General features: G+C 58.7%; 3 protein-coding genes across 5 annotated transcripts in view; all 3 read left to right on the top strand.

Moving 5' to 3' along the window:
• The window catches only part of PRPF6 (pre-mRNA processing factor 6), a 61027-nt gene extending 50837 nt beyond the window's left edge, over positions 1-10190 (top strand). The window contains exons 14-21 of the mRNA XM_030914894.1: positions 489-627; positions 1914-2033; positions 3008-3184; positions 3608-3741; positions 4476-4567; positions 6230-6344; positions 9001-9127; positions 9916-10190. Of these exons, the coding sequence (XP_030770754.1) occupies positions 489-627; positions 1914-2033; positions 3008-3184; positions 3608-3741; positions 4476-4567; positions 6230-6344; positions 9001-9127; positions 9916-10068 (1057 nt within the window). The 3' untranslated portion in view covers positions 10069-10190. The remainder of the gene's footprint in view (positions 1-488; positions 628-1913; positions 2034-3007; positions 3185-3607; positions 3742-4475; positions 4568-6229; positions 6345-9000; positions 9128-9915) is intronic.
• Positions 10191-14594: 4404 nt separating this feature from the next.
• C13H20orf204 (chromosome 13 C20orf204 homolog) lies at positions 14595-16197 on the top strand. The gene is made up of 4 exons (XM_010365258.2): positions 14595-14604; positions 14977-15380; positions 15478-15630; positions 15804-16197. The coding sequence occupies exons 1-4, from the start codon at positions 14595-14597 to the stop codon at positions 15939-15941; spliced, it is 705 nt and encodes a 234-aa protein (XP_010363560.2). The 3' UTR covers positions 15942-16197.
• A 3338-nt stretch (positions 16198-19535) lies between these two features.
• TCEA2 (transcription elongation factor A2) overlaps positions 19536-24275 on the top strand; it is a 29060-nt gene continuing 24320 nt past the window's right edge. Inside the window, exon 1 of one of the 3 annotated variants that reach the window (XM_030914260.1) lies at positions 19536-19578. The gene's annotated coding sequence lies outside the window, so the exon portion shown is untranslated. Of the gene's footprint in view, positions 19579-19602; positions 19811-24275 lie in introns of those variants that run through there. The other 2 variants (XM_030914264.1, XM_030914259.1) reach the window with 2 other exon arrangements.

The following is a 24275-nucleotide window of genomic DNA, read 5'->3' as shown; positions in this document are numbered from 1 at the left end:
AGGGGCGTCAGACCTGATGCCCAAGGCTGGCAGTTTTGCTCAATAGTGACCTAAAATCACTTTCTTCCTATAAGATAATTCTTTTGGATGCCGGAAGAGTCAACCTGGGATCATAATCTTTATCAGTGGGTCCGGGGTGCACTTGTGCTCTGTGATTCAAGATGAAAAGGCCTCCCCTGTCACAGACTGAAGTTATTGCTGCCTCCAGGACACATGGCTGTAAAAGGCTCTCTTGTGAAGTTCTCTCTCCAGCTCTGCTATTTAAACAATGCATTGCTTTGTAGAACCCTCTTCAGTAGTTGATTTTAGAACCTTTATGGAGAGGAAAGATTTCCCCACACTCTCCCCATTGTAAAATCTGGTCAATCATTTATAGCATCGAACTTTGGAGCAGCAACTGTCTTTCTGGCGCACCCACGCCGTGGCTGAGTGTGATGTGTGTCTGGTTGATGGCCCTGACTCGGGTGACCGTGGCCTCTATCTTGCAGGGAGTCCCTGGAAGCCCTCCTACAGAGGGCTGTGGCCCACTGCCCCAAAGCAGAGGTGCTGTGGCTCATGGGTGCCAAGTCCAAGTGGCTGGCAGGGGATGTGCCCGCAGCAAGGAGCATCCTGGCTCTGGCCTTCCAGGTGGGTGAGGTCGCCTGTGCGGTGAGGGGCCTGTGCACACAGGAGCTGACCTGGGTGCTGACTGGGGCCTGAACATCTCCCACATACAACGTGGCATGTGCTGTGGCCGGGTGCACTGGAGTCCAGGGGCTGCTCCACGTGAGCAGGGGCTGTGAAGGGGCCTGAGAGCAGGAAAGCAGCCCACCTGGCAGATCCTTACCTCTTCTTGGTCCCCCGACTTGGTGTGACCACGGGTAAATGTTTCAGAGTATAGAGCATGGGGTCACACAGGCTGAGGGTGCCCTTATGTGAGTGGACGCATTCAGACAGCCTCACTGAGCCAGGTTGTCTGAGGGTGCCTGGTTGTCATGAGGTGTGTGTGTGTGTTTTTAAGTACCTTGCCTTTATTTTCACATATAGCATCCTAATACTTCATGACATACTTTTTAATAAACTATAGAATGCTATATGTCAGTTACTGTAGCACAGGCTAATGTCATAGAGTGTGCCCTTCCTTGAGCAAACATCATGAGGGGCCTGGCCTGGGTTTAACCTGCTGCTCTCAGCTGCCTGTCTGAGATGGCATCACTCCTGTGGGTGACTGCAGCGTCCCCGCCGCCTGCCCGCTCTCTGCTGCCTGTCAGGCAGCTTTCCTTGCCCATCGTGTTTGGGCTGCTTTTCAGGTCTGTGACGTGGTCATCTTGCATGGTCAGTGGGCTGCTGTGCTGATTAGGACGCATTCAGACAGCCCTGGGCACCAGCCCTGGGGAGGCTCTGAGGGCAGAGCCTGCGTGTCCACTGGGCTCTGGGCTGTGTGAGCCTCCTCGGCCTGTGGACGCCTTCTCCACATGTCAGTGGCACTCTGGGAGTCCTCTCTCCTGCCCATGTGGGCTCATGAGGACAGAACAGCTGGCTTCCTTTCATCAGGCTCAGGGCAATGAGCGAGGTTGGGTGTGGTGGGTCTATATAGGGTGTGAGTGACCCATTCAGGGGCTTTGAGAGGGTGTGGATGGATCCTGGATAAGATGGCCCTGCACCCACCCTCATTAGTGCTCAGTGCTGTGGCAGCCTCCTCGCTGTCCTCGCTGTACGCGAGTGAACATGGACCTGTGTGTTTCCAGGTGAGTCCGGGTTCTTGCACTGGAGTCCGCTCTGTCATCTCCTCCCTGGGAAGGGCTTGGACCAGACTAATCCTGCAGCAGAACAAGGCCTGGCTCGGTTCCTGCCTGCCTGCTTTTGATTAAGTGTGATCAGGCGCTGGTCCCTGTGTTCTGACCCCTCTTGACGCTGCTGTACTTGCCCTCCAGGCCAACCCCAACAGCGAGGAGATCTGGCTGGCGGCCGTGAAGCTGGAGTCCGAGAATGATGAGTATGAGCGGGCCCGGAGGCTGCTGGCCAAGGCGCGGAGCAGCGCCCCCACCGCCCGGGTACGCAGTGGCAGGCAGGGCTGGGCCATCCGGGGTGCGTGGTGTGCACACGTGGGCCCCACACCTGGCTTGAGTGGTGATGTGAGTGAGATGACAGCAGGCAAACGAGACCAGAGCACATTCATATGGCCGGGCGCGGTGGCTCACGTCTGTAATCTCAGCACACAGCACACTCATCTTTGTGATGTGACTTTAAAACATCCGTATGGCCAGGCGTAGTGGCTCTCACGCCTGTAATCCCATCTCTTTGGGAGGCCAGGGCGGATGGATTACCTGAGGGTGGGAGTTTGAGACCAGCCTAACCAACATGGAGAAACCCTGTCTCTACTAAAAATACAAATTAGCTGGACATGTGGTGGCACATGCCTGTAATCCCAGCTACTCAGGAGGCTGAGACAGGAGAATTGCTTGAACCTGGGGTCGGAGGTTGCCATGAGCCGAGATCGCTCCACTGCACTCCAGCCTGGGCAGCAAGAGGGAAACTCAACAACAACAACAACAACAAAACCTGCATACGGCCGGGCGCGGTGGCTCACACCTGCAATCCCAGCACTTTGGGAAGCCGAGGAGGGTAGATCACGAGGTCAGGAGTTCAACACCAGCCTGACCAACATGGTGAAACCCCATCTTTACTAAAAATACAAAATTAGCCAGGTATGGTAGCGTGTGCCTGTAATCCCAGCTACTTGGGAGGCTGAGGCAGGAGAATTGCTTGAACCTGGGAGGCAGAGCTTGCAGTGAGCTGAGATCGCGCCACTGCACTCCAGCCTGGGTGACAGAGCGAGACTCTATCTCAAAAATACAAAACAAAAACATACTCATATATTTATCCCCACCTTTTGTGTACACAAACAGGCTATGAAAAGCTGACGAAAGTACCCACAGTGCTGCAGGGAACGTGTTGAGGACGAACGTAACACGAAGCACGTACCCTGGAGCCGATGCCCTGCTGATGGTGCGTGTCTGCCCCACAGGTGTTCATGAAGTCTGTGAAGCTGGAGTGGGTGCAAGACAACATCAGGGCAGCCCAGGATCTGTGCGAGGAGGCCCTGCGCCACTATGAGGACTTCCCCAAGCTGTGGATGATGAAGGGGCAGATCGAGGAGCAGAAGGAGATGATGGAGAACGCGCGGGAGGCCTATAACCAGGGGGTACGTCTGCCTGCACCCTTGGGCTGCCGCTGACCCAGCATTCACAAAACTGAGCCCCCTGGTGCAGGGTCATTGCCCTTCACCTCTGAGGAGATGTGGAGGGCTGGGGTTACAGCGAGGGAGCTGTGCGCTCAGGACCCACACCCCGGTCCCCTCACTGAGTTCTGTGCTTTGCCTTGTATGAAGCTGCACACACTGCTCTCAGAAGTGCAGAGCGTGGCACACCTGAAGTAGAGGCTGGTATGTACAGACCTGTGTGCACAGGTCCACAGCACCACCGCACATTTGTAAACCCACAAATGCAGAGTGGGACACAGGCAGCCCTGAGGTGCTGGCTCGCCCACTGCAGTGAGCAGCTGGCATAGCTGGGTCCCAGTTCTTCATAGACACCACCTGAGCTGCGCTCTCACTTGTTGGCTGCAGTTGAAGAAGTGTCCCCACTCCACACCCCTGTGGCTTTTGCTCTCTCGGCTGGAGGAGAAGATTGGGCAGCTTACTCGAGCCCGGGCCATTTTGGAAAAGTCTCGTCTGAAGAACCCAAAGAACCCTGGGCTGTGGTGAGTCCTGATGGGTGCGGGCAGCCTGGGCTCTTGGCACAGCTTACCCATCAGGTGGGCCGTCCTCACCCGCTGCTTGTGTGGAGTGACTTGTGCAGCGATTCCAGGCTTGGGGGCTTGCGAGGCAGTAGGTGCTGGCCATGAAAAATTATGGTCCCTGCCTTGGGAGAGTTCGGCTTAGGTACTGTGACAGGCCTGCAGATGGTTTGATTTGTGTTCTGATGGAGGGTGCCTGGGAGAGGGAGGGGTTAACGATAGCTGGGACGAGGGAAGGATGGATCCCGGAGAGCTGACTCCACAGAGGAGGTGGCTTGGAGGGCCCTGGAGGTGGGCAGGAGTCTGCGAGGTGCGGGCTCAGTTCATGGAGGTGCTGCATCCAGCTCAGGGTGACGGGGCTGGAGTACTGCGCGGGCACTGCTGCAGACAGGCAGCTCCTGGGGGCCTTGTGCGGTCCTGGCTCTCCCAGGCTGGTCTTGCTTGTTCTGGATGCCTTCACCTGCATCTGGACAGCGTCAGTTTCTGAGGTATTGCCTTGGGGCGGTTGCCAGTGGGGCTGGCAGGGATGTGGGCAGCAGCGCGTTGCTTCTGTGGTGGGTGAGCTCTGCTGTGCAGGGAATGGAGTTCTTGCTGCTGTGACTGGGTGGGGAGCCTTTTCAGACAAGGCTTCCCAGAAGCTACCAGAATATACGCCATTGGTAGATGGCTGTGGGACCCCCCGGGGCCTGTCTCCTCAGGCTGGAGTCCGTGCGGCTGGAGTACCGTGCAGGGCTGAAGAACATCGCAAATACGCTCATGGCCAAGGCGCTGCAGGAGTGCCCTAACTCTGGTAAGGGGGTGCTTCTTGGCTTCCCAGACTCAACAGGGCTGGAGCTTCCTGACGGAGTGGGGACTCAGGCTTCTGACAGACTTTATTAAAACGTTTGGTTTGTGTGAATCATTTCAGTCAAAAGTTTCAGCTATACTTGGCCATTAAGACATTTTAATGAAATTCCTGGCCTCAAAATGGGAGAATTTGATTTCATGTTCTGAAGTGTTATCATTTCTTTTTCTTTTAAAATTTAAAAGAAATTGGCCAGGTGTGGTGGCTCATGCCTGTAATCTCAGCATTTTGGGAGGCTGAGGTGGGAGGATTGCTTGAGTCCAGGAGTCCATCGCTTGAGACCAGCCTGGGCAATATAGTGAAACCCCGTCTCTATAAAAAATACACAAAGGGCCGGGCGCGGTGGCTCAAGCCTGTAATCTCAGCACTTTGGGAGGCCCAGATGGGCGGATTACGAGGTCAGCAGATCGAGACCATCCTGGCTAACACGGTGAAACCCCGTCTCTACTAAAAAATACAAAAAAAAACTAGCCGGGCGAGGTGGCGGCGCCTGTAGTCCCAGCTACTTGGGAGGCTGAGGCAGGAGAATGGCGTAAACCCGGGAGGCGGAGCTTGCAGTGAGCTGAGATCCGGCCACTGCACTCCAGCCTGGGCAACAGAGCGAGACTCCGTCTCAAAAAAAAAAAAAAAAAAAAAAAAATTCCAAAAAGTAGCCAGGCACAGTGGCACGTGCCTGTAGTCCCAGCTACTTGGGAGACTGAGGCACGAGAATAACTTGAACCTGGGAAACAGAGGTTGCAGTGAGCCGAGATTGCACCACAGCCCTCCAGCCTGGACGACAGGAGTGAAACCCTGTCTCAAAAAACAAATAAATCCGTCAGGAGCGGTGGCTCATGCCTGTAATCCCAGCACTTTGGGAGGCTGAGGTGGGTGGATCACCTGAGGTCAGGAGTTTGAGACCAACCTGGCCAACATGGTGAAACCCCGTCTACGGCCAGGCGCGGTGGCTCAAGCCTGTAATCCCAGCACTTTGGGAGGCCGAGACGGGCGGATCACGAGGTCAGGAGATCGAGACCATCCTGGCTAACATGGTGAAACCCCGTCTCTACTAAAAATACAAAAAACTAGCCGGGCGTCCTGGCGGGCGCCTGTAGTCCCAGCTACTCGGGAGGCTGAGGCAGGAGAATGGCGTGAACCCGGGAGGCGGAGCTTGCAGTGAGCTGAGATCCGGCCACTGCACTCCAGCCTGGGTGACAGAGCAAGACTCCGTCTCAAAAAAAAAAAAAAAAAAAGAAACCCTGTCTACTAAAATACACAAATGAGCCGGGCATGGTGGCGCATGCCTGTAATTCCAGCTACTCGGGAGACTGAGGCAGGAGAATTGCTTGAGCCTGGGAGTGGCAGGTTGTAGTGAGCCAAGATCGCACCACTGCACTCCAGCCTGAATGACAGAGTGAAACTCTGCAGAGTGTCCCGTCTGTGCCCTCGGGGCTGCCATGGTTTGGGGTGGGTCAGAGCACTCATCCTTCGTGGTTCTTGCACAAGTTCTGCGAGCAGTGTGTGGGAGGCCCCCGTCACCGTCTGAGGACGTCCTGGGTTGGATCTCTGTGGCACTTTCCGGAACCGGAGGCTGGAGTGCAGATCTTTGTTGTTTGTTGTGAATTGCAGGTATCCTGTGGTCTGAGGCCATCTTCCTCGAGGCGAGGCCCCAGAGGAGGACCAAGAGCGTGGATGCCCTGAAGAAGTGTGAGCATGACCCTCATGTGCTCCTGGCCGTGGCCAAGTGAGTGAGGCGTCCCCAGAGGATTGCTGACCCTTGGGGTCCTCATGGGCTCTTTTTCCAGAGTCTGTCTGCCTCTCCCTGGTCCTTGTAAAGATGCCCGGCAGCAGGGTGGGCTCCCCCGATCCTCGGCTGCTGTCACTCCTGCTGTGGTCCGGGGCAGGCGCCTCTCCCGGCAGAGACAAACCTGAGGGTGCTGCAGCATCACCTGGGCTTCTGTCCCAAAGCCCTGGGGAGGGACAGCCAGTCTCAGTCTCTCAGTCAGTCTCTCTCTCTCTCTCTCTCTCTCTCTCTCTCTCTCCCCCTCCCTCCCTCCCTCCCTCCCTCTCCCTCCCTCCCCAGGATCCCCCCTCTCCCTCCCTCCCCAGGATCCCCTAGGTGTGGTTCAGCCCTTCCTCTGTTCCGGCTTCTTCTAGGAGGCTGCTGTCTTTGTCTCTGCAATTTTTTAGTTTACACCTACACAGGCCTGGGTTACAGGATAGATTTGCTAATGTTGGTTCACACAGAATTTTAAGTGGTAAGCAAAGCCCCTTTGGACAAGAGGCTTTATGTTGGGGCAAGAAATCACTTTCAGCTCTGTGGCTCCGTAAATAATCCAGAGCTGGAGATTGGAGCCTAATTTGTGTGCCTAGGGGTGCCAAGATGACTGTGCTGGAGGCTGTCTCAGAAGACATGATGTGAAGGGGAGGCAGAGATCAGTGAGTGACCTCACACCATGTGATTCACACTCGGGTGTGCTGGCCGCTGGGTCAGAGACTCGCTGGGGACATGACTCTGGAACCTCGCAGGCAGCTGCTTATCGCCATGGGGCAGAGCGTGCAGACTCTAGGCACATGTGGGCAAAGGCCTGCCACGTGCAGGGCACAGCAGGGAGCTTGGGGCCACCCCCGACCACAGGGTCTTTGTCTCCTTCTAGAAAGAGGATGACGGTCTGAGAAGGAGCTGGGCCTGAGTGTGCATCAGGAGGCTGGGGAGTGACCGTGTGGGGGTGAAGGGAGTTCTTAGAAGAACCCTGGACTCCTGAGGCTGTAGCTCAGGACATGGGCTCACCTGGCGAGGTGGTGTGTCTGACCCAGCGGCGAGGGGCCTCACCTCATGTGCCCGGCTTCCCCTCCACCTGCCCTGCCATGGGTCACGCAGAGACAACAGCCTTCCTAGTACCGGCTCTTGATTCTCTCCATCCCTTCTCCCCAGCACTGGGTGGCAGTGGTGCTTGGTCTCCAGAGGTCTGGGTGCTGCCCCCGCAGGCCTGCCTGTAGGGGCACCTCCTCTCCCCTGCCCACGGGCCCCCTGACAAATGAGAGAGGCTCCCCACAGGGAGGCTTGTGTCTGGCCGGTGCTCCCTTGGTCCTGCCCTGTGCGTCCACCTCCCAGAGTGACTTCTGGGTGACACTCTGATAGTGCAGCCATAAAACCTTATAAAAGGCTTTGCTAAAGTAAATAAGTCACTCCTTGCTCTTCCCAAGCCAGTGTTGTGTGTGTCTGCTATCTGGGTTTGTGCTCTTTAAATCACAGTTTATCTAACACTGGGCAATTAAGAATACCACAAGGCTTAAAAAACAATCAGGTTATCAGAGTGTGAAATTATTCCGTTTGGCAACTGAGACGAACCCAAACAGCTGCCTGGAGTGGAGGGGTTCCTCGTGTTGTCTCTTGACTGCAGTGCCTCTGGCTCCAGGGGCAGGTGACCCTGAGGAGAGGGTGGAAAGGATGGCAAGCAATGCAGAGTCCCAGGCCTGCCAGCGTGCCCAGCAGCAGTGCCCGCCATCCTTTCTCCAGCAGTTGGGGGTGGTGCCATGCACGCCCCCAACCTGGCCTCTGATAGTCCAGCATGGACCTCTTCAGGCCTGGTTTTCAGGTGTCCATGTGTCTGGCAGGAACGGTGGTATGAATCCTGTGGCCTGAGGGCTGCGGGCTGCGGGCCCAGGCCCTGGTGCTGCCCGAAGTCCATCTTTTCAGTGTTCACTGGGGTTGCTGCTAGAGGCCAGGTGGGGCAGGATGATCCAGCAGGTGTCTCAGTGAGGAGCTGACACTGTATAACTTTCCCTCATCAAAGTTGTAGTTTAATTTTGTGTCAGGTTTAGTTTCATCTCCTTGTATTTGACCCTAATTTTATGGAGTTGGAAGGTCTTTCCTTGCGTGTGAATTTTTAAAGAAACAATTTGGGCCGGGCACGGTGGCTCACGCCTATAATCCCAGCACTGGGAGGCTGAGGCAGGCGGATCACGAGGTCGGGAGTTTGAGACCAGCCTGACCAACACAGTGAAACCCCATCTCTACTAAAAATACAAAAATTAGCCGGGTATGGTGGTGCATTCCTGTAATCCCAGCTACTCAGGAGGCTGAGGCAGGAGAATTGCTTGAAACAGGAGGCAGAGGTTGCGGTGAGCGGAGAGCGCACCACTGCACTCCAGCCTGGGCGACAGAGCAAGACTCCGTCTCAAAAAAAAAAACGATTTGGTTAGACCCGTGAAGGACGACTTCAAGTTAATGATCTGGGGTAATTTCCAGATCAGCCCAGGCCCTGCTCCTTGGGCCTTCTTGGGGCAGCACCAGGGCTGCAGGTCAGGGATGAAGCTGATGGCCCCTGGAGCCCTTCCCCTGCCCCAGAACACTGTCCTGCAGCCACTCACTCTGGGTTCCTGTCCTTCCGGAACAGGCTGTTTTGGAGTCAGCGGAAGATCACCAAGGCCAGGGAGTGGTTCCACCGCACTGTGAAGATTGACTCAGACCTGGGGGACGCCTGGGCCTTCTTCTACAAGTTTGAGCTGCAGCATGGCACTGAGGTGAGGCCCCTCAGCAGACCGCCGCTCAGTGCCTTCTGGGACTGTGGTGGGGAGTTCCGCCAGCCCTGGGGGCTCTAGGAGGTGGCCACGGCCCTCGTGACTCTGCCCGGGGCTGGGAGGATGGACCGGGTGGGTAGGGCACGGCATCCTCGACGCCCCCGCACAAGGCCGTCTCTGCCTCCACATCTGTTTTCTGCTTATAGCCTCACAGCTCCACACCCTGGAATTGAGGTGCCCTGTCCGTTAGAGTGGCCTGTCTGCTGGCGTATTTTAATGAGTTATTTGCTGGCTGGGGCCTGGGCTCACTTGAGGAATGGGAATGGAGTTGGCCTTTTTCTTGGGCCTGAGCCTGGGTATGGCTTTCTAGGACAGCCTGGACAGCAGCCCCTCTGCTCCCACCTGCCCCCCTAGAGCCAAGCGTTCTCAGAGCTGTGCTGGAGGCGGTCAGGCTGTCCTGGTCTTCCCTGGAAAGTGTTGCCAGCCCACATGAACCCTAACTCCTTGTTTGGAGAAGGCAGATGTGAGCACTTGTGTGAGGCACAGACATGGGGAGCCTGGCTCAGTTCCTCATCCGTACACTGAGGCTGAGGGGTCCATGCTCCTCAGGCTCTTTTGAGGCACACACCTGAAAGAGCCTTACCTTCTGGTGCAGGGCCTGTGCCCCCTCGCCCGCCGGTTGGGGTTGGTCCTGCCAGAGCCAGGTCTGCATGGGGGCAGGCGAGAAGCAGGCGAGGTCTGGGGAGTAGCGTGGGAGGACCCCTGCCTGAAGTGCCCTGTGGTCCCCCCAGGAGCAGCAGGAGGAGGTGCGGAAGCGCTGTGAGAGTGCAGAGCCGCGGCATGGTGAGCTGTGGTGCGCCGTGTCCAAGGACATCGCCAACTGGCAGAAGAAGATTGGGGACATCCTTAGGCTGGTGGCCGGCCGCATCAAGAACACCTTCTGATTGACCGGTCGCTCGCCGTGGCCGGTCTCCGTGGGGCAGGGTTGGGCCGCACGTGGGAGGGCATGTGAAAGGGCCCTGAGCCGTGTCCTCCTTCATTAAAAGTTTTTATGTCTCGTGTCAGAGCAGGCAGCCTGCTGGTTTTCTCTGAGGCCCTTCCCTGGCTCCTGCTTCTGCTGCCCCAGTCTGGCCTGTCCCACACTGTCCTGGCATGGTGCGATCTCCCTTGCCTGGGCAGAAGCCTCTTGCAGATAGCCAGTGTCTCACAGAGGCGGCACTGTGGAGGTGCCCGGGTTCCCCAAGACTGTAGAGAAGGTGGTGGGAGTGCAGATGTTCTGGCCAAAAGCCCTGTGTGGGGACAGCTGGAGATAGTGGGGACCGAGCTGCATGCAGGACAAAGGTGCTCGCAGGAGCCTGGCAGCCGCCTGCAAGGGTCTTGGTCAGGGTACAGCTGGGGCCTCCCTGGGGTCTGAGTGCAAACAGAACTCAGCTCTGCCCAGGGCCTCTCCATACGGCCTCCCAGGCTCCTCAGGCATGTGCCGAGTGACAATGTCACCAGTAAGAGGTGTTCTTACCTTTGGAGGTGAGTTTATTTATTTATTTATTTTTGAGACAGAGTCTTGCTTTGTTGCCCAGGCTGGAGTGCAGTGGCACGATCTCGGTTCACTGCAACCTCCGCCTCCTGGGTTCAAGCAATTCTCCTGTCTCAGCCTCCCGAGTAGCTGGTACTACAGGCGCCCGCTTCCAAACTCCTGACCTCAGGTGATCCATCCGCCTCGGCCTCACAAAGTGCTGGGATTACAGGCGTGAGCCACCGCACCTGGCCGTGAGTTTATTTTTGCTAATTTAACCTTAAAGCACTGCAATGGTTCTCATCTCCAGGTTGAACGTTGCATTACCTGGGAGACTTGGCTTCTTTTCAGCCTTAGCTGCATAAGGATAAAGGACATCCTCAGGCCTGGGATCATGTGTGTGCATCCAGCAGGGAGCCAGCTGGCTCTTGTGTAGGCCAGGGCTGGAGACATCTGGCTGGAGGTCATCGCTGGCCCAGAGGGTGTGGGTGGACAGTTGTTTAGGCCTGCAGGGGAGGAGGAGGGCACTGTCACGTGGGCCAAGAAGGCTGCTGGAGAGCAGCTGTCCCTGGACGTTCCTTGTGAGAGGGGAGCCCCGGAGGGTCCCAACCTGTTTTGTGGTACCAATGGCAGGGCCTGTGGTGGTGGTCAGTCACTGACCCACAGCTCTGCCCTCCTGCACATGGGGGCCTGTGCTAGGCCTTGTGGTCTGCCTGCTCCTGATGAGTGAAAATGGCTGGGGTGGGGGATCCCTGTCTGCACATGCGGTGGTCCTGGTAGACCAGAATGTGGGTGTGGGTCCCCCTTCCTTGTGGTTCTGGGGACCTCGAGGACATGGCCAGTCCAGGGCAAGGGACCTGCCACCCGTGTGGGGTCAGGAACTGCTGGTTGGTCTCTGCTGGGCAGGCAACCTGGGGTCCAGCTCAAATTGTTGGAATCTGGAAGTCCTTCCTCTCGCCCCGTCCTGAGGAGCAGCTGCTGGAGCTTCATGAGTGTTTTAATTCAGACTTGTGGAGGAGTTTCCTTTAATCTTTCGTGGAGACATGGAAGCATGAGGGAGCCTTCAACATTTACTCTGAAGATGAAGAGAGTTCTGCAGCTTTTTGGAGTTTATAAAGTCAGCCCGGCCCTGTACAGATGTGGACACCGAGGCCGAGGAAGTTTGTAAAGTCAGCCCGGCCCTGTGCAGATGTGGAAACAGGCCTAGGAAGGAAGCACTTCTCTGAGCTCAGCTGGGTGGGCATTGAGGGTCACACAGAAAAGAATGTGTCGGGCCATGTTCAGGGGAGGCTTCCTCCAGGGCCCTTGGAAAGTTCCAGAGCACTTGCGTTGTCCATGTGTGTCTCCTCTTTCTTCCCTGTGTGGGGTTTTCTCAGATGCTTTGAGGCCAAACTACAGTTGTGCGTCACTTAACGGTGGGGACACATTCTGAGAAACACCTCGTTAGACGATGTTGTCTTGCAAATATGAAAGAGTGCATTTACGGCCGTGCGCGGTGGCTCAAGCCTGTAATCCCAGCACTTTGGGAGGCCGAGGCGGGCGGATCACAAGGTCAGGAGATCGAGACCATCCTGGCTAACACGGTGAAACCCCGTCTCTACTAAAAAATACAAAAAACTAGCCGGGCGAGGTGGCGGCGCCTGTAGTCCCAGCTACTCGGGAGGCTGAGGCAGGAGAATGGCGTGAACCCGGGAGGCGGAGCTTGCAGTGAGCTGAGATCTGGCCACTGCACTCCAGCTTGGGTGACAGAGCGAGACTCCGTCTCAAAAAAAAAAAAAAAGTGCATTTACACAAGGCTGGCAGGCAAGGCCTCCTGCACCCCCAGGCTGTGTGCCAGAGCCTGGGGCTCCTGGGCTGCAGACTCGCACAGCCTGTCACAGCATTTAATCACATCCAAACACAGAAAAAGCAAAAACGTAAAGACGCAGTGTTACAGTCCTAGGGGACTCCTGTCACCTGTGTGGTCTGTTCTTGACTGTTGTGTGAATCACTGACTTTTCCCCTGGGAAACTACCTTCACCTGTCTTCAACTGAGATTTTTTCAGCTCACGAAGGTGAGTTGTGCCTCAGAGGTTGCTCTTGTTCTGAGGTGTCTTCACCACGGCCTGTCAGGCTGCAAACCAGAGTGCCTGCCCCAGACCTCAGCAGAAGTGACAGCAGCCAAGGATGGGGACCCACCTGCTCCCGGGTGTCTACAGCAGGCAGCAGAGTCACAGCCCCAGCGAGACCCCTCCGCCCAGGAGGAGTGAGGCCGGGCCAGCAGCAGGGGCCCGGGAAGCCCCATGTCTTGGGACCTGCTGGGGCAGGGCCCCCTGGATGTCAGGCTGCAAGTCCGGCAGCTGGGGAGGGGATGAGGCCTCCTACCAGCTCTGCCCATCAGCCAGCTCCCTGGGAGAGGCAGCACTTGCTGGCCACAGAGTTGGCCCCGGTCTCACCTGGCTCCCCTCCCCCACCAGCTGGGCCCTGCACCGCCCAGCCCACACAGCGCCCCACCCCTCCTTGACAGAACAGTATCTCTGGGACTGACAAGTTAATCCAAGACCCACATTAGCCCTGGATCCCCTGGGAGAGGTGGCTGCTCATTCCAGGGCCAGGTTAATTGAAGTGATAGGGAGTGGGGAGGAGGGGGCAGGGCTGGGATTGCGTGGCCTCTCCTTCCCTCTCCTGCTCCCTCCCTCAGCTTGGAGGAGCCAACTTCAAAAGCCTCCGCCTGGCCTGCCCCTCTGCAGTCCTCCAGGCAGCCTGTCCAGGGAAGCTGTTGGCTGGTGTTGGACCTGGTGCGGTGGTGCACACCCTGTCCGAGGACCCCCAGGATCATGTTTGTGGCCTGCTGGCGGGAGTGAGGGAGGGCAAGACCCTGAAAGGCCCATGGTGAGCAGCTGTGGGCCTCCTCTAGTGAGGGGGCTCACTTGGGTGGAGGGGCTGGGGGTACACACAGCTCAGGAGACACTGCTTGTTCCCGAGTTCCCCTGGGAGATCTCTAGTTGGCTCTGGTCACTGTGTCACTGTGGGTGGCAGTGGGTACATGTGCCCTGGCTTCTGGTAGTTGGGCGAGGGGGGGTCCCGGGTGCCGGGCCACCCTGTTCTAAGCTGGGCTGAGGCTTGAGCCGGGAAGTGGTACTAACAGGCCAGGTGGGACTCCCAGGGCAGCCTGTCTGCCCCACCTGGGTGGGACACAGCAGGTGCTGGACATCCTTGCAGCTCCAGCTGGCCTGCTTAGGAGTCAGACTCTGGTTTTCGCTATGACCTCTGACCCAGAGCGGGCAGAGGGGATGACGTGGCAATTCTGAGCCCACCAAGTTGGCCGTGGCGTGTGTGGTTGGGGGGCCAGTTTCAAGAAGGGGCCGTAGCAAGCCATCTGCTCTTCCAGCCATTGCTGCTTCATGCTCTGAGCAGGAGCTGCCACCCCCACCAGGCCCCCAGCTCTAGGCGAGGTTTGGGGTGCTGCTTGGTCAGGCTCCCCTGCCAGGGCTGGGAAGCCGAGTCGAGTCCTGTTATCTTGGTCCGGTTCGCATGATTAATTTTCCAGCCCTAGATCTGCTGTCTGACTCCATCCGGGGGCCCAGGGGAAGGTTTGGGGCTGGCCCCTTTTGAGTGGCTGGGAACCTGGGGGCCATCAGCTGTCTCCTTGATGTTTGGGCTTTTTCCCTGTGGGAGCAGGCCCTCCACTTTGGGTCGGCGGGGGCCTGTGGCATAGGCTGCCTGGAGGGATGGCGTGGGGCGGCTGGTACAGGCAGAGGGGGCTTTTGCAACTGTTGGTTGGGGCTGGATGTGGTGGCTCCTTCCTCCTCTGTGGCTTCTGGGAGTCCCCCCAGCTTTCCCCTTCCAATAGGGTGTGGCTTGGAGCTCTGAGCCCCTGCCCCACTTGGCTTGGAGGTACAAGGAGCTCCCCAGTTCCCATGTCTCTGTGAGCTAACCCAGAGGTTGCCAGTGTGGGAGGTGTGGAGTTGAATGGACATGGCCATGGGTGGGACAGCCTGTACTGGGACAACTTCCTACTGTACCCCCAAGAGCTTGCAGACCAGCCCCACTCGAGCTGTGCAGGGCCAGGTGGGCCCTGCTTTGTGCCGTCTTGAGGGTGCTCCACCCCTTGCTGGCCCCACTCCTACATGGACCACAGAGCCAGGCTCTCCTGCCTCTGGCCCTGCCCCCTCTGTCTCCTGCTGGTCTTCAGGGCTCAGTGACATGGCCTCCCAGCCCACATCACTCACCCCTTGCACATTTTTGCAGGGAGCATAGACCTGTCTGGTTTGCAGACTTATCTGTTGTCTCTCCTGATTTATCCCACCAGGCCTGTGCCTACAGCCTTTCTTGATTGGTGACATGTCCATTTCATAAGGCTCAGAGATCCCGTGGGGTGGGGAAGGGGGTGGGGCTTCTACGGAAACAAAGTGCAGGCGGGCTGGCTGCTCCCTGTGCTGGGAACCCCCGCCCCCAGGCCTAACCCCAATCTGCTGTCTCCTCCAGGTATCCCCCAAGCCTGCACTCTGGGCGCTTCTGTTGGCGCTGCTGGGGACCGCGCCAAGCCGCGCCCATTCCCCGGCCTGCAGCGTCCCCGACGTGCTTCGCCACTATCGCGCCATCATCTTCGAGGATCTGCAGGCTGCCGTGAAGTGGGGCGGGGCGGGGGCCGAAGAGACCAGGCCAGGCTCCAGACACTTTCATTTCATACAGAAAAACCTGACTAGACCCGGGAGCTCGGGACGGCGGGGACGGCCTCGGGCCTCCTGTGGCGCCCAGAAGGTATGGAGGAGGCGCCCCTACCCAAGTTCGCCGGTCTGCTCCCCTCTCAGTCTCTCCCCACCCCCACCCCGCCTTCCTTCCTTCCTTCCCTCCCCAGGAGCACAGTATCCTCCTGTCCATCTCATCCCTGGGTCGGACCCTGCGCGGGGCGGTGGCCGGGAGCCGCCGCGGTGCCCTGGAGAGAGCTGCATGGACCGTGGCTGTGCGCACCGAGGCGGTGATGCGGCGCCACTGCAGGACGCTACCCCAGGTGTGCGTCCCTGAGTGCACCCGGGGCCAGACCTCCCCTAACCCCACAAGGCCGCCGCGCTTCCCGGGGCTCCACGGCCCCTAGGCTGAGGTCGGGCTGGGCCGCGCCTCCCTTCCCGGGCCGGGCTGGGCGCAGGGGCCGTGCGCATTCGCTGACCGCCCTGTCCCCGACAGCGGAGCCGGCGGCCCGAGGTGCGCCCTGCCCGGCATCGCGGCGGCCGAAGGCAGCTCCTGCTGCGCGCCCTGGACGCCGTCGCCACCTGCTGGGAGAAGCTCTTCGCGCTGCACGCCCCGGCCTCCGGGGGCTCCTAGCGCGGCCCGGCCTGGCTGTGCCTCCAGCGCCCTGCGCGGGGAGGAGAACCAGCGGGGCCGCGGCAGAGCCTGGAGAGGCGCCTTGTTTTGTCGACTTGTTGGTGACCTCGGCCCCTCTCTCGACGCAGCCCGCGCTCCCTGGAGGGCCCAGGACTTGGAGAAGGGAGCGCGCCCGGCCGCCGCTGGGTCTCGGAGGAGGCCCGCCCTCCACGCGCCGAAGGCGTCAATAAACGGAGCTGGCGCTGCGGGTCCGGCACTCCCTTCGCCTGCCTCTCTGTGGGCCTAGGACCGCCCCGGGATCTGCGCTTCGATGGGGGGGCGCCGGAGGGGGAATGCGGGGACCGGCACTTCCTGTGGCACCTGGACGGGGCGGAGCCGCCGCTCCCAGCCTCGGGCAGCAGAGGGCGGGCGCGGGACGCTGGGCGCGCTCCGGCTCGGTCAGCTGCTCCCGGCTGGGCGGAGGGGAGAGCGGGGGACTCCTGGGGCCCCTAAAAAGTCACGTAACCATCCTGCTCCACTTTGGACCGGGGCCGGGGGTGGAAATTGAGGGGAGGGGAAGGCTGGACTTGGTGGATTCGGAGCAAAACAACCGGATAAAGGAAACGGGCCCGAAGGGAAGCGGGAGCTGCGGGCCCTGGCTGTGAGCTTGGCCAGGCTATTTCCTGCTGCCTCAGGAGGGGTGACCACGGCCTGGGCTCAGAGACTGCCCAGCCTCCTCTGCAGGACTGACCAGGCTGGGGCCTGCTTTCTGGCCCCTGGAACCCTGCATTTGCTGGGGGACTGACCCCTGGTTCCCTCATCTGATGCACGGGTCTGGGAGTCTGTCACCCCCTCCCTGATCTCGGCCCATGGAGGAGCACAGGAGGTAAAGTCCCTGACACCTGTTACCCTCCCCTTCCGTGAGAGGAAGCGAGCAGGCTGTGCCTCTGGCATTCTTTGGGATCAGGGGCAGCAGCAGAAGAAAGAAGTAACCTCCCAAGCTGACCCTGACCCAACTCCACACTCTGTGTTAATGTATTTAGTCTGTACAACAAGAGCTACTGTCTCTGTTTTATAAATGGGGAAACTGAAGCACGAGGAGGCTGTGAGACTTGCCCCAAATCACAGCCAGCAATGTAAGAGCTGGCCTTAGACCCAGGCCCAGGGCATGGGATCTGCCATACGTCCCCTGCCTGGAGGCTGGGGACCAAGCTTCCTGGACTTCAGAGCCTTGGACTCACCTGCAGAGTTAGCACTTCTGACAGAGTCCCTGGTCATGCTCTGAGCACAAGCACCCAGCAAGCGTTCCCAGGCCTAGTTCTGCATTGCCTGCTCCATGGGGGCCAGTGTGGGCAAGTGTGGGAGGGATGAAGGGGAGAGGCAGGGTGCAGGAGCCCCAGCTGGAGCCAAAGCACTTGAGGGAGGCACCCGGACTTATCCCGAGGCAGCGGAAGGTCTCTGGTGAAAGAGGGATGTTAAAATTGGGAATCTAGAAAGATCCCCATGGCTTGTGTGGAGGGCTGGTGAGGATGAAAGGGTGAAGAGAGGTCCAGGCTGCCCAGGGTCCTGGCTGGAGTACCTGGCTGGGTCTTTGGGGAACCTGAACATGGGAAGCACTAAAGGGGGAGTGGGTCTGTTTGAGGTCCCTGAGGGAGCTGGGGAACTGTGGGCGACTTATGCTGGGGTGTGGAGCATAAGGTATGGACAGCAGAGCATGGCTGGGAGGCAGCTGATTTGGGGCCTGGAGAAAGAAAAGAATCCAGGGTTCTGGGCTGGGCTCAGGGACAGGATGGGGACAGGCCCTCCATGAAGGCTCCCACTGTCACATTGCCCCAGGGGCCGCTGACTTCTTGCACTTAGACCTGCCCCAACCCCTGGGCCATGGGGAGGGCACTCTTCTCCTGTCCATGTATGACCTCCTGGGCTGCTCCATGGCTCCTGCCCACCCACAGTGCTCCTGTTCTGCTGTTCAGAGCAATCAGAGGCTGGGGATGTGGGTGGGCAACAGAAACAGCTCCCTCTACCCTGACTGAGAAAGGTTCAAACAAACCACAGCCTCTTGGGGGCAGGAGGAGGAACAGAGGCCTCAGGGTTTTAGGGACACATGTCCGTGCCTAGTCCTGGACCACGACCACATGGATGGGTGAGAAGCCCTGTATCCTGGCCCATGGCTCCTCCCTCTCATGCAGAATGGGAGCAAGGTGGGCTTTGGGCTTCTGGGACAAAGTTCACTTGTCCAGGGTGGGGACAGCCCAACCAGACTAGGTGTAGGGGCATGTGTGGAGCTACAGGAAGAGGCCCAGAGCTACCGAGAGCCACAGAAACTAGGAGAGAAGCCGCGGTGCCTGCTCAGACCTGAGAGGCTCAGGTCCTCTTTGTGTTCAGCGCTGGGACCGTAGCCCCTCTGTAGCTCCATGAGGATAGAGGCATGTCTCCCTCAGCATGGTATACCAGCACCTGGCCCAGGCTAGCACATGAGCTGCTCAACAAATGTTTGTTGCCTGGAACTGACCAGAATCAACCCAGAGATGGAAAGAGACTCACTGGCCCCACGGCCGACAGGGACAGAGCCATTGGCCATGGAACCACTGAGGGCAGAGCCCATGGACTGGCCCTGTATGTCCATAGACCGACTGGTGGTGCCTTCCCTGCAGAGGCCCAGGGCAGGTGGCCTGAGCCTGGTTCTTTGTAAAATACTGTTTCTGGGTTGAGGCTGCACACAGTACTGTCCTGTCCCATCCTCATGCCTTCTCAGGGCTTGGCTGCTCCAGGGAGGTGGGGGCTGTGCCAGGGTAACAGATGGGGCCTGCAGGGCACTGGCTGGGGTTGTGCAACTTCCCACAGCTCAGGAGTCAGACCCCTCCATGTGCAGCGCTGGGAAGAGGGGGCCAGGCAGGCTTTGAAGGGGGCCTGGGTCCCCAGGCCTCCCCAGACTGGGAGCCTTTGAAAGAACATCTGGAACTCGAGCAACTGGCTAGTCTCTGGATTTGCAAAACCAAAAGTTAATCCTGACTTTTCCTCTTGTGTGTTCCCCACCCCTGCCCCCAAGCTCCTCTCTCTCCCCACCCCACCTCCACCTCTTCAGCGGTGGGGGATGCAGCCTCTCATGGTCTCCCAAAGCACCCTCCCCCACCACCGCCATCGGCCCCCACCCCAGCCTGGGAGTTTTGCTGAAGCTGACCCGAGGGAGGTGGTGGGAAAGATGGATGTTGTCTCAGTACCTGCCATACCCAGGCCCTGTGAGCAGACAGGACAGACCACCACACCGCGGCTGGAGACGGCTGGGGAGGAGTGTGAGTGGTCCTCAGAGGAAACAGCTGCGCCCAGACCTGGGAGGTGCCCGGCCTTGTGTGGGCTCTGAGCCCTGCAGGTGTGCAGGGAGGCCCCCCTGCTCCAGCTGTGGCTGACTCGGAAACAAGTCCCCCCCACTCCAGGAAACACATACTCACTGGTGGGGGGAAGCCAGGTGCTGGGGCCCATTGTCTCTGCCAGTGCCTTTAGGACCCTAGGGGAGGCCCAGCGACAGCCCCCATCCTGCCCCCTCCCCAGGAAAAGACCCAGCTTTGTAAACACAGAAACAACCATCGCTCCTCCCCGCTCTTCCCCCTCCCCATTAAAATCCGGAAGAGCCAGCGGGAGGTCGCACCTGCTGGGGGAAGTGAGTCCTTGTTTTGGGGGAAATGAGGAGGTCAGGCCTCTGGGGGCAGGGCAGGGCCGAGTGCGCTGGGGAGGTGGGCAGCCCTGGAGCTGGACGCGGGTTCCCGGGTCGCCTTCCGGCCTTGCTCCCTTCGGGAGGTCCCGACACCGGCGTCCTCGCAGTCTCCCCGCCTGGCCTGGCCGGATTGTGACAGCCGCGGTCAGGGGAAGAGGCGGCCAGGGCTCCCCACCAGGTGAGCAGGCCCTGTCCTTGGCGCCCCCTGCCCGGCTTGAGGCCAGGGGTCCGGGCTGCGGCCCGAGATAAGCGCCGCGCCCGCCGCCGTTTCCTGCACTTCCAGCGCCGCCGCCGCGCGCGGCTTCCTGTTTTCTCGCGCTGGCGGGCGGGGGCGTGGGGGACGGGACAGGGGTCGTGGGGGATGGAACGGGGTCGTGGGAGACGGGACGGGGGTCGCGGGGGACGGGGCGCGGTCGCAGTAGACGGGGCGGGGGTCAGGGGGACGGGACAGGGGTCGTGGGAGAGGGAGCAGGGTCGGGGAGGATGGGGTGGGGTCCCGGGAAACAGAGGTTGCGGGGAGCCGGAGCAGGCCAGAGGAGTCTCAGTAAGAACGAACTTGGCCGGCGCGATGGCTCCCGCCTGTAATCCCAGCACTTTGGGAGGCCAAGGCGGGCGGATCACGAGGTCAGGAGTTCGAGACCAGCCTGGCCAACACGGTGAAACACCCGTCTCTACTTAATAATACAAAAATTAGCCGGGCAGGGTGGCGGGCGCCTGTAGTCCTAGCTCCTCGGGAGGCTGAGGCAGAAGAATCGCTTGAACCCGGGAGGCGGAGATTTCAGTGAGCGGGGATTGCACCACTGCACTCCAGCCTGGGTGACAGAGCGAGACTCCGTCTTAAAAAAAAAAGAAAAAAAGAAAGAATGAACCTAGGTGCTCCAGGAGACCCTGCTCCTTCTGCAGGACTGGAGCCGGCTCTTCAGGCTCCTTCCCTGGCCTGGGGCAGAAGTGGTGGGTGGGCTGGATGGAGGTTGAGCCAGTCCCTGTAGGGCCTTAGTTTTGAGGGGCCTGTTTGGGATTGGAGGTTTGCAGCTCTGGACTGCCTTTTCCGGGGCAGCTGTTCCAGTACATGGGTTCCAGGTACTTAACCTATTGTTCAGACTTTGTTATTAGAGATACACATTTTTGCAATTTTAATAAAAACACATCTACACCAAACATTGTACACAAATGTTCATAGCAACATTATTCATTATCAATAACATTATCATTATTCATGATAGCCGAAAAGTAAAAACCATCAGTGTCCATCAGTTGCCGAATAAACAAAATGTGGTATATTCATACAAGGAGAGGAGGATACTCAGCCACAAAAGGATTGGAATGCTGACAGGCCACAGCATGGGTGAACCTCGGAAGTGTGCAGGGTGAACCAAGCCAGACACGAAAGGCCACTTGTTATCCCACTTATAAGAAATGTCCAGGCCGGACACTGCAGATCCACAGAGACCAGAAGCAGTTTAGTGTTTATCGGGGCAGGGGCAGGAAAGACTAGGGAGTAATGAGTTTCTCTTGAGGGCGATGAAAAGCCCTAAAATTAAAGCTGGGCGTGGGGGCGCACACCTGCACTTCCAGCAAGGTAGGGAGGATCACTTTTCAAGGCTGCAGGTGCTAAGATCGTTTCTGTGAATAGCCCCTGCACTCCAGCAGCCTGGGCAACATAGCAAGACCCGTCTCTTAAAAATAAATAAAGGCCAGGTGTGGTAGATCATGTCTATAACTCCAGCACTTTGGGAAGCCAGGTGTTCAAGACCAGCCTGGGAAACATAGGAGTCTCTACAGCAAAGCAACAAGAAGCATAGCTCTGAGGTAGAGCGTTTGACTGCAATAGACAGGATGCTCTAAAATAAGATAGTGGAGATGGTTTCCAGCCTTGTGACTACAACAAAACCACTCCATTGTAGACTTAAATTTTATGTAGGCTTTGTAGAATGTAAGTGGAGCGGTTTAGTTTTCTGGGGTGCTTTTCCTGCTGAGTGGTGGGGGCTAAGTGGTGGGAGGCTTGGGTCCCCACATGCGCCTTTCTTGCCTGCCCCAACAGGACCTTGCTGGGGTCAAGTGTGCTCTTTGGTGTGTGGCTGGGTGTGTGTGTCTGTGTTGGTGTTTCCAAGGGTGTGCAAAGTGATGACTGTATCTGCTGGGGACAGAGGTGTACCATACCCGCTTCCAGCCCCCATTTTCTCTGACTCTGCCCCTGGGCTGCCTGCTGGGGAGAGTTCAACACCTCACTCAGCTCACTCCTGGGACAAACTGGGTCCTGGGCATGGGAAACAGGAGGGGAGCTGTGGCCAGTGCCAGGCAGGGCTGCTAGAACTTCTCACCAGGAGGTAAGGCCTGACTCAGCAGGAGGAGGGTGGAGACCTCCCTCGGAGCCTCAGGGAAGAAGGCAGACAGGGCCAGAAGTGGGAGGGGTGTGCAGCTGGTGCCAGGGCTGGAGCACCCAGGCCCTGGGGCTGTGGTCCTGCCTAGCAGGGCTGTTCAGCCTTTGGCGGGTAGAGGGGAGATCCCTGGGCTGGGCCCTGGAAGAGGCCGTGTAAGGAGACCCCACCCACTGCTGCCGAGGGCCACAATTGGAACCAGGTGCCCTCAGTGGAAACCTCTTTCATGTCCCCTTCTGATCCTTCTCCTGGGCATTTCCAGCCTCTGGGCTGGGACTTGCTTCAGCTGGGGCCCCCCACTAGCCCCCAACCCTGGCACTTGGGGGAGGGGCTTCTCACAGGTACCCACTCTGTCCCTTCCTCACACAGACCATGAGGCTGTGTTGCCACCCAAGGTGTCTTCCAAGCTCTCCACCCCATTGGTCTAGAAGGGGGTGCAATGGGGGAGAGGAGTCCAGAATAGGGGATGCGTGCTGGCTGTGAGACTGCCACTCTGGCCTCCCCTAGGCTGTCTGTCTGTGTCCGTGGGTGTTGCTGGGGAAGGCGTGGCTGGGGAGATGCCCAGCCCAAACAGGGAGTCACTGGAGGCCAGGGATGGGGGCTGTTCACATGAATTTAGTCAGCAGGACAGGCTGGGTCTGTTGTCTCTCTCCTGCCCTGGTTGGGGGTTGGGGGAGGGGCAGGTGGTCTCATGCCTTAGTCAGCCACTTGCAGACTCTGGCTGCTGGGTCACCCTCTGGCTGAGGTCCCCATGGAAGGGGGTGCATCTTGGGCCTGCTGACCCCAGGGTCCCAGGGAGTGGGCCAGAGCAGGAGTTGGTGGCCATGAGAGCTGGGTGTGGCTTGCACTCACCGGTGTGAGCATTTATCTCATGGTATGAGCCCATGAAGAGTCCACACTGGTGCCTCAGAGACCCCCCACTCCCCACCGAAAGACAGATGTGGCTTGTGTCCCTTTGGGTCTCACCTTCTCTGCCTCCCTGCTGTGTACTGGCAGACAGTGCTTGGAAGACATGGGCAATGACCTCGGTGTCCTGTGGGCTGTGTCTGTGCCTGTGCCTGCCTGGTGCATCTCTCTCTACCTCTGAGCCTGTCTCCTGCCCTCTTCAGCATGGCTGTTTCTCCTTGTCTGTTTCTGTCCCCTCTGCATGTCTCTCTGTCCCTTTGTCTTTGAGTTCTGTGTGCTCTGCTGCCAATGTGGTGGGGAAGGGGCCCCAGGTGCAGCCCCTACTGGGGGCCCATCTGAGGGGTGGCACTCATGCTGATTAATACAGAGGTGACATGCTCTGCTCCAGGGAAGGGTAGCCGTAAAATAGCCCCATTTCACCCCCTCCGCACACACACTCAGGCAGCAGGCACAGGTCCATCCCGCCCCAGGCTGCACATCCACGTGCCACCCACACGCTGTCCCCTGCGTGAAGGGCCACACTGGGAGTCTCATTCACACACACAGAGAACCACACGGACACACTCTCAGAGGCGTGCACACCCCCTGTACCTGGGAGGCTGAGCCGTGAGCGACTTTCCACACCAGGGCGGTCAAGTTTCGCTCTCCCCACCGACTCCCCACCTATGCAGAGGGGGTGCTGGGGCAGGATACGCCCCTCCTCTTGGCTTATACTTCCCAGGCCCTAGGGAGTGCGTCTGGGTGTTCACTTCTGGGGGTGATTGCTCCAAACTTCCCTGAACACGTGGGCTCGAGGTCAAGAGGACCAAGAGGTCAGCATGGAAAGAGGGTGTCCAGGCTGGGCGTGGTGGCTAATGCCTGTAATCCCAGCACTTTGGGAGGCCAACGCGGGTGGATCATGAGGTCAGGAGATCAAGACCATCCTGGCTAACAGTGAAACCCTGTCTCTACTAAAATACAAAAAATTAGCCAGGCATGGTGGTGGGCTCCTGTAGTCCCAGATACTCGGGAGTCTGAGGCAGGAGAATGGAGTGAGCCCAGGAGGCGGAGCTTGCAGTGAGCCGAGATTGCGCCACTGCACTCCAGCCTGGGCAACAGAGAAGACTCCGTCTCCGGAGAAAAAAAAAAAAAAAAAGGGTGTCCAGTCCTCCTGGGGACTAGTGTGATACGGCTCCAGAGTTGGGGGGTCTTGGGATGTAAAGCCTAGGCTCTCCTGCCTTGGTCATCGACCCTGTCTCTGGGCAGAGCTGGACAGGTCACCCGGGTTGGGGGAGTGCTGTGGGTGTAGCAGGGTGCTGCCCTCCCTGGGGTGAGTGAGAACAGCTGACAGAGACCCCTGGAATCTGTGTCTGCATGTGG

This window comes from Rhinopithecus roxellana, chromosome 13 (genome assembly GCF_007565055.1).
Source record: "Rhinopithecus roxellana isolate Shanxi Qingling chromosome 13, ASM756505v1, whole genome shotgun sequence".
Lineage (NCBI taxonomy): Eukaryota > Metazoa > Chordata > Mammalia > Primates > Cercopithecidae > Rhinopithecus > Rhinopithecus roxellana.
Note: the sequence above shows the minus strand (reverse complement) of the source record. Positions and strands in the feature narration are given on the sequence as shown.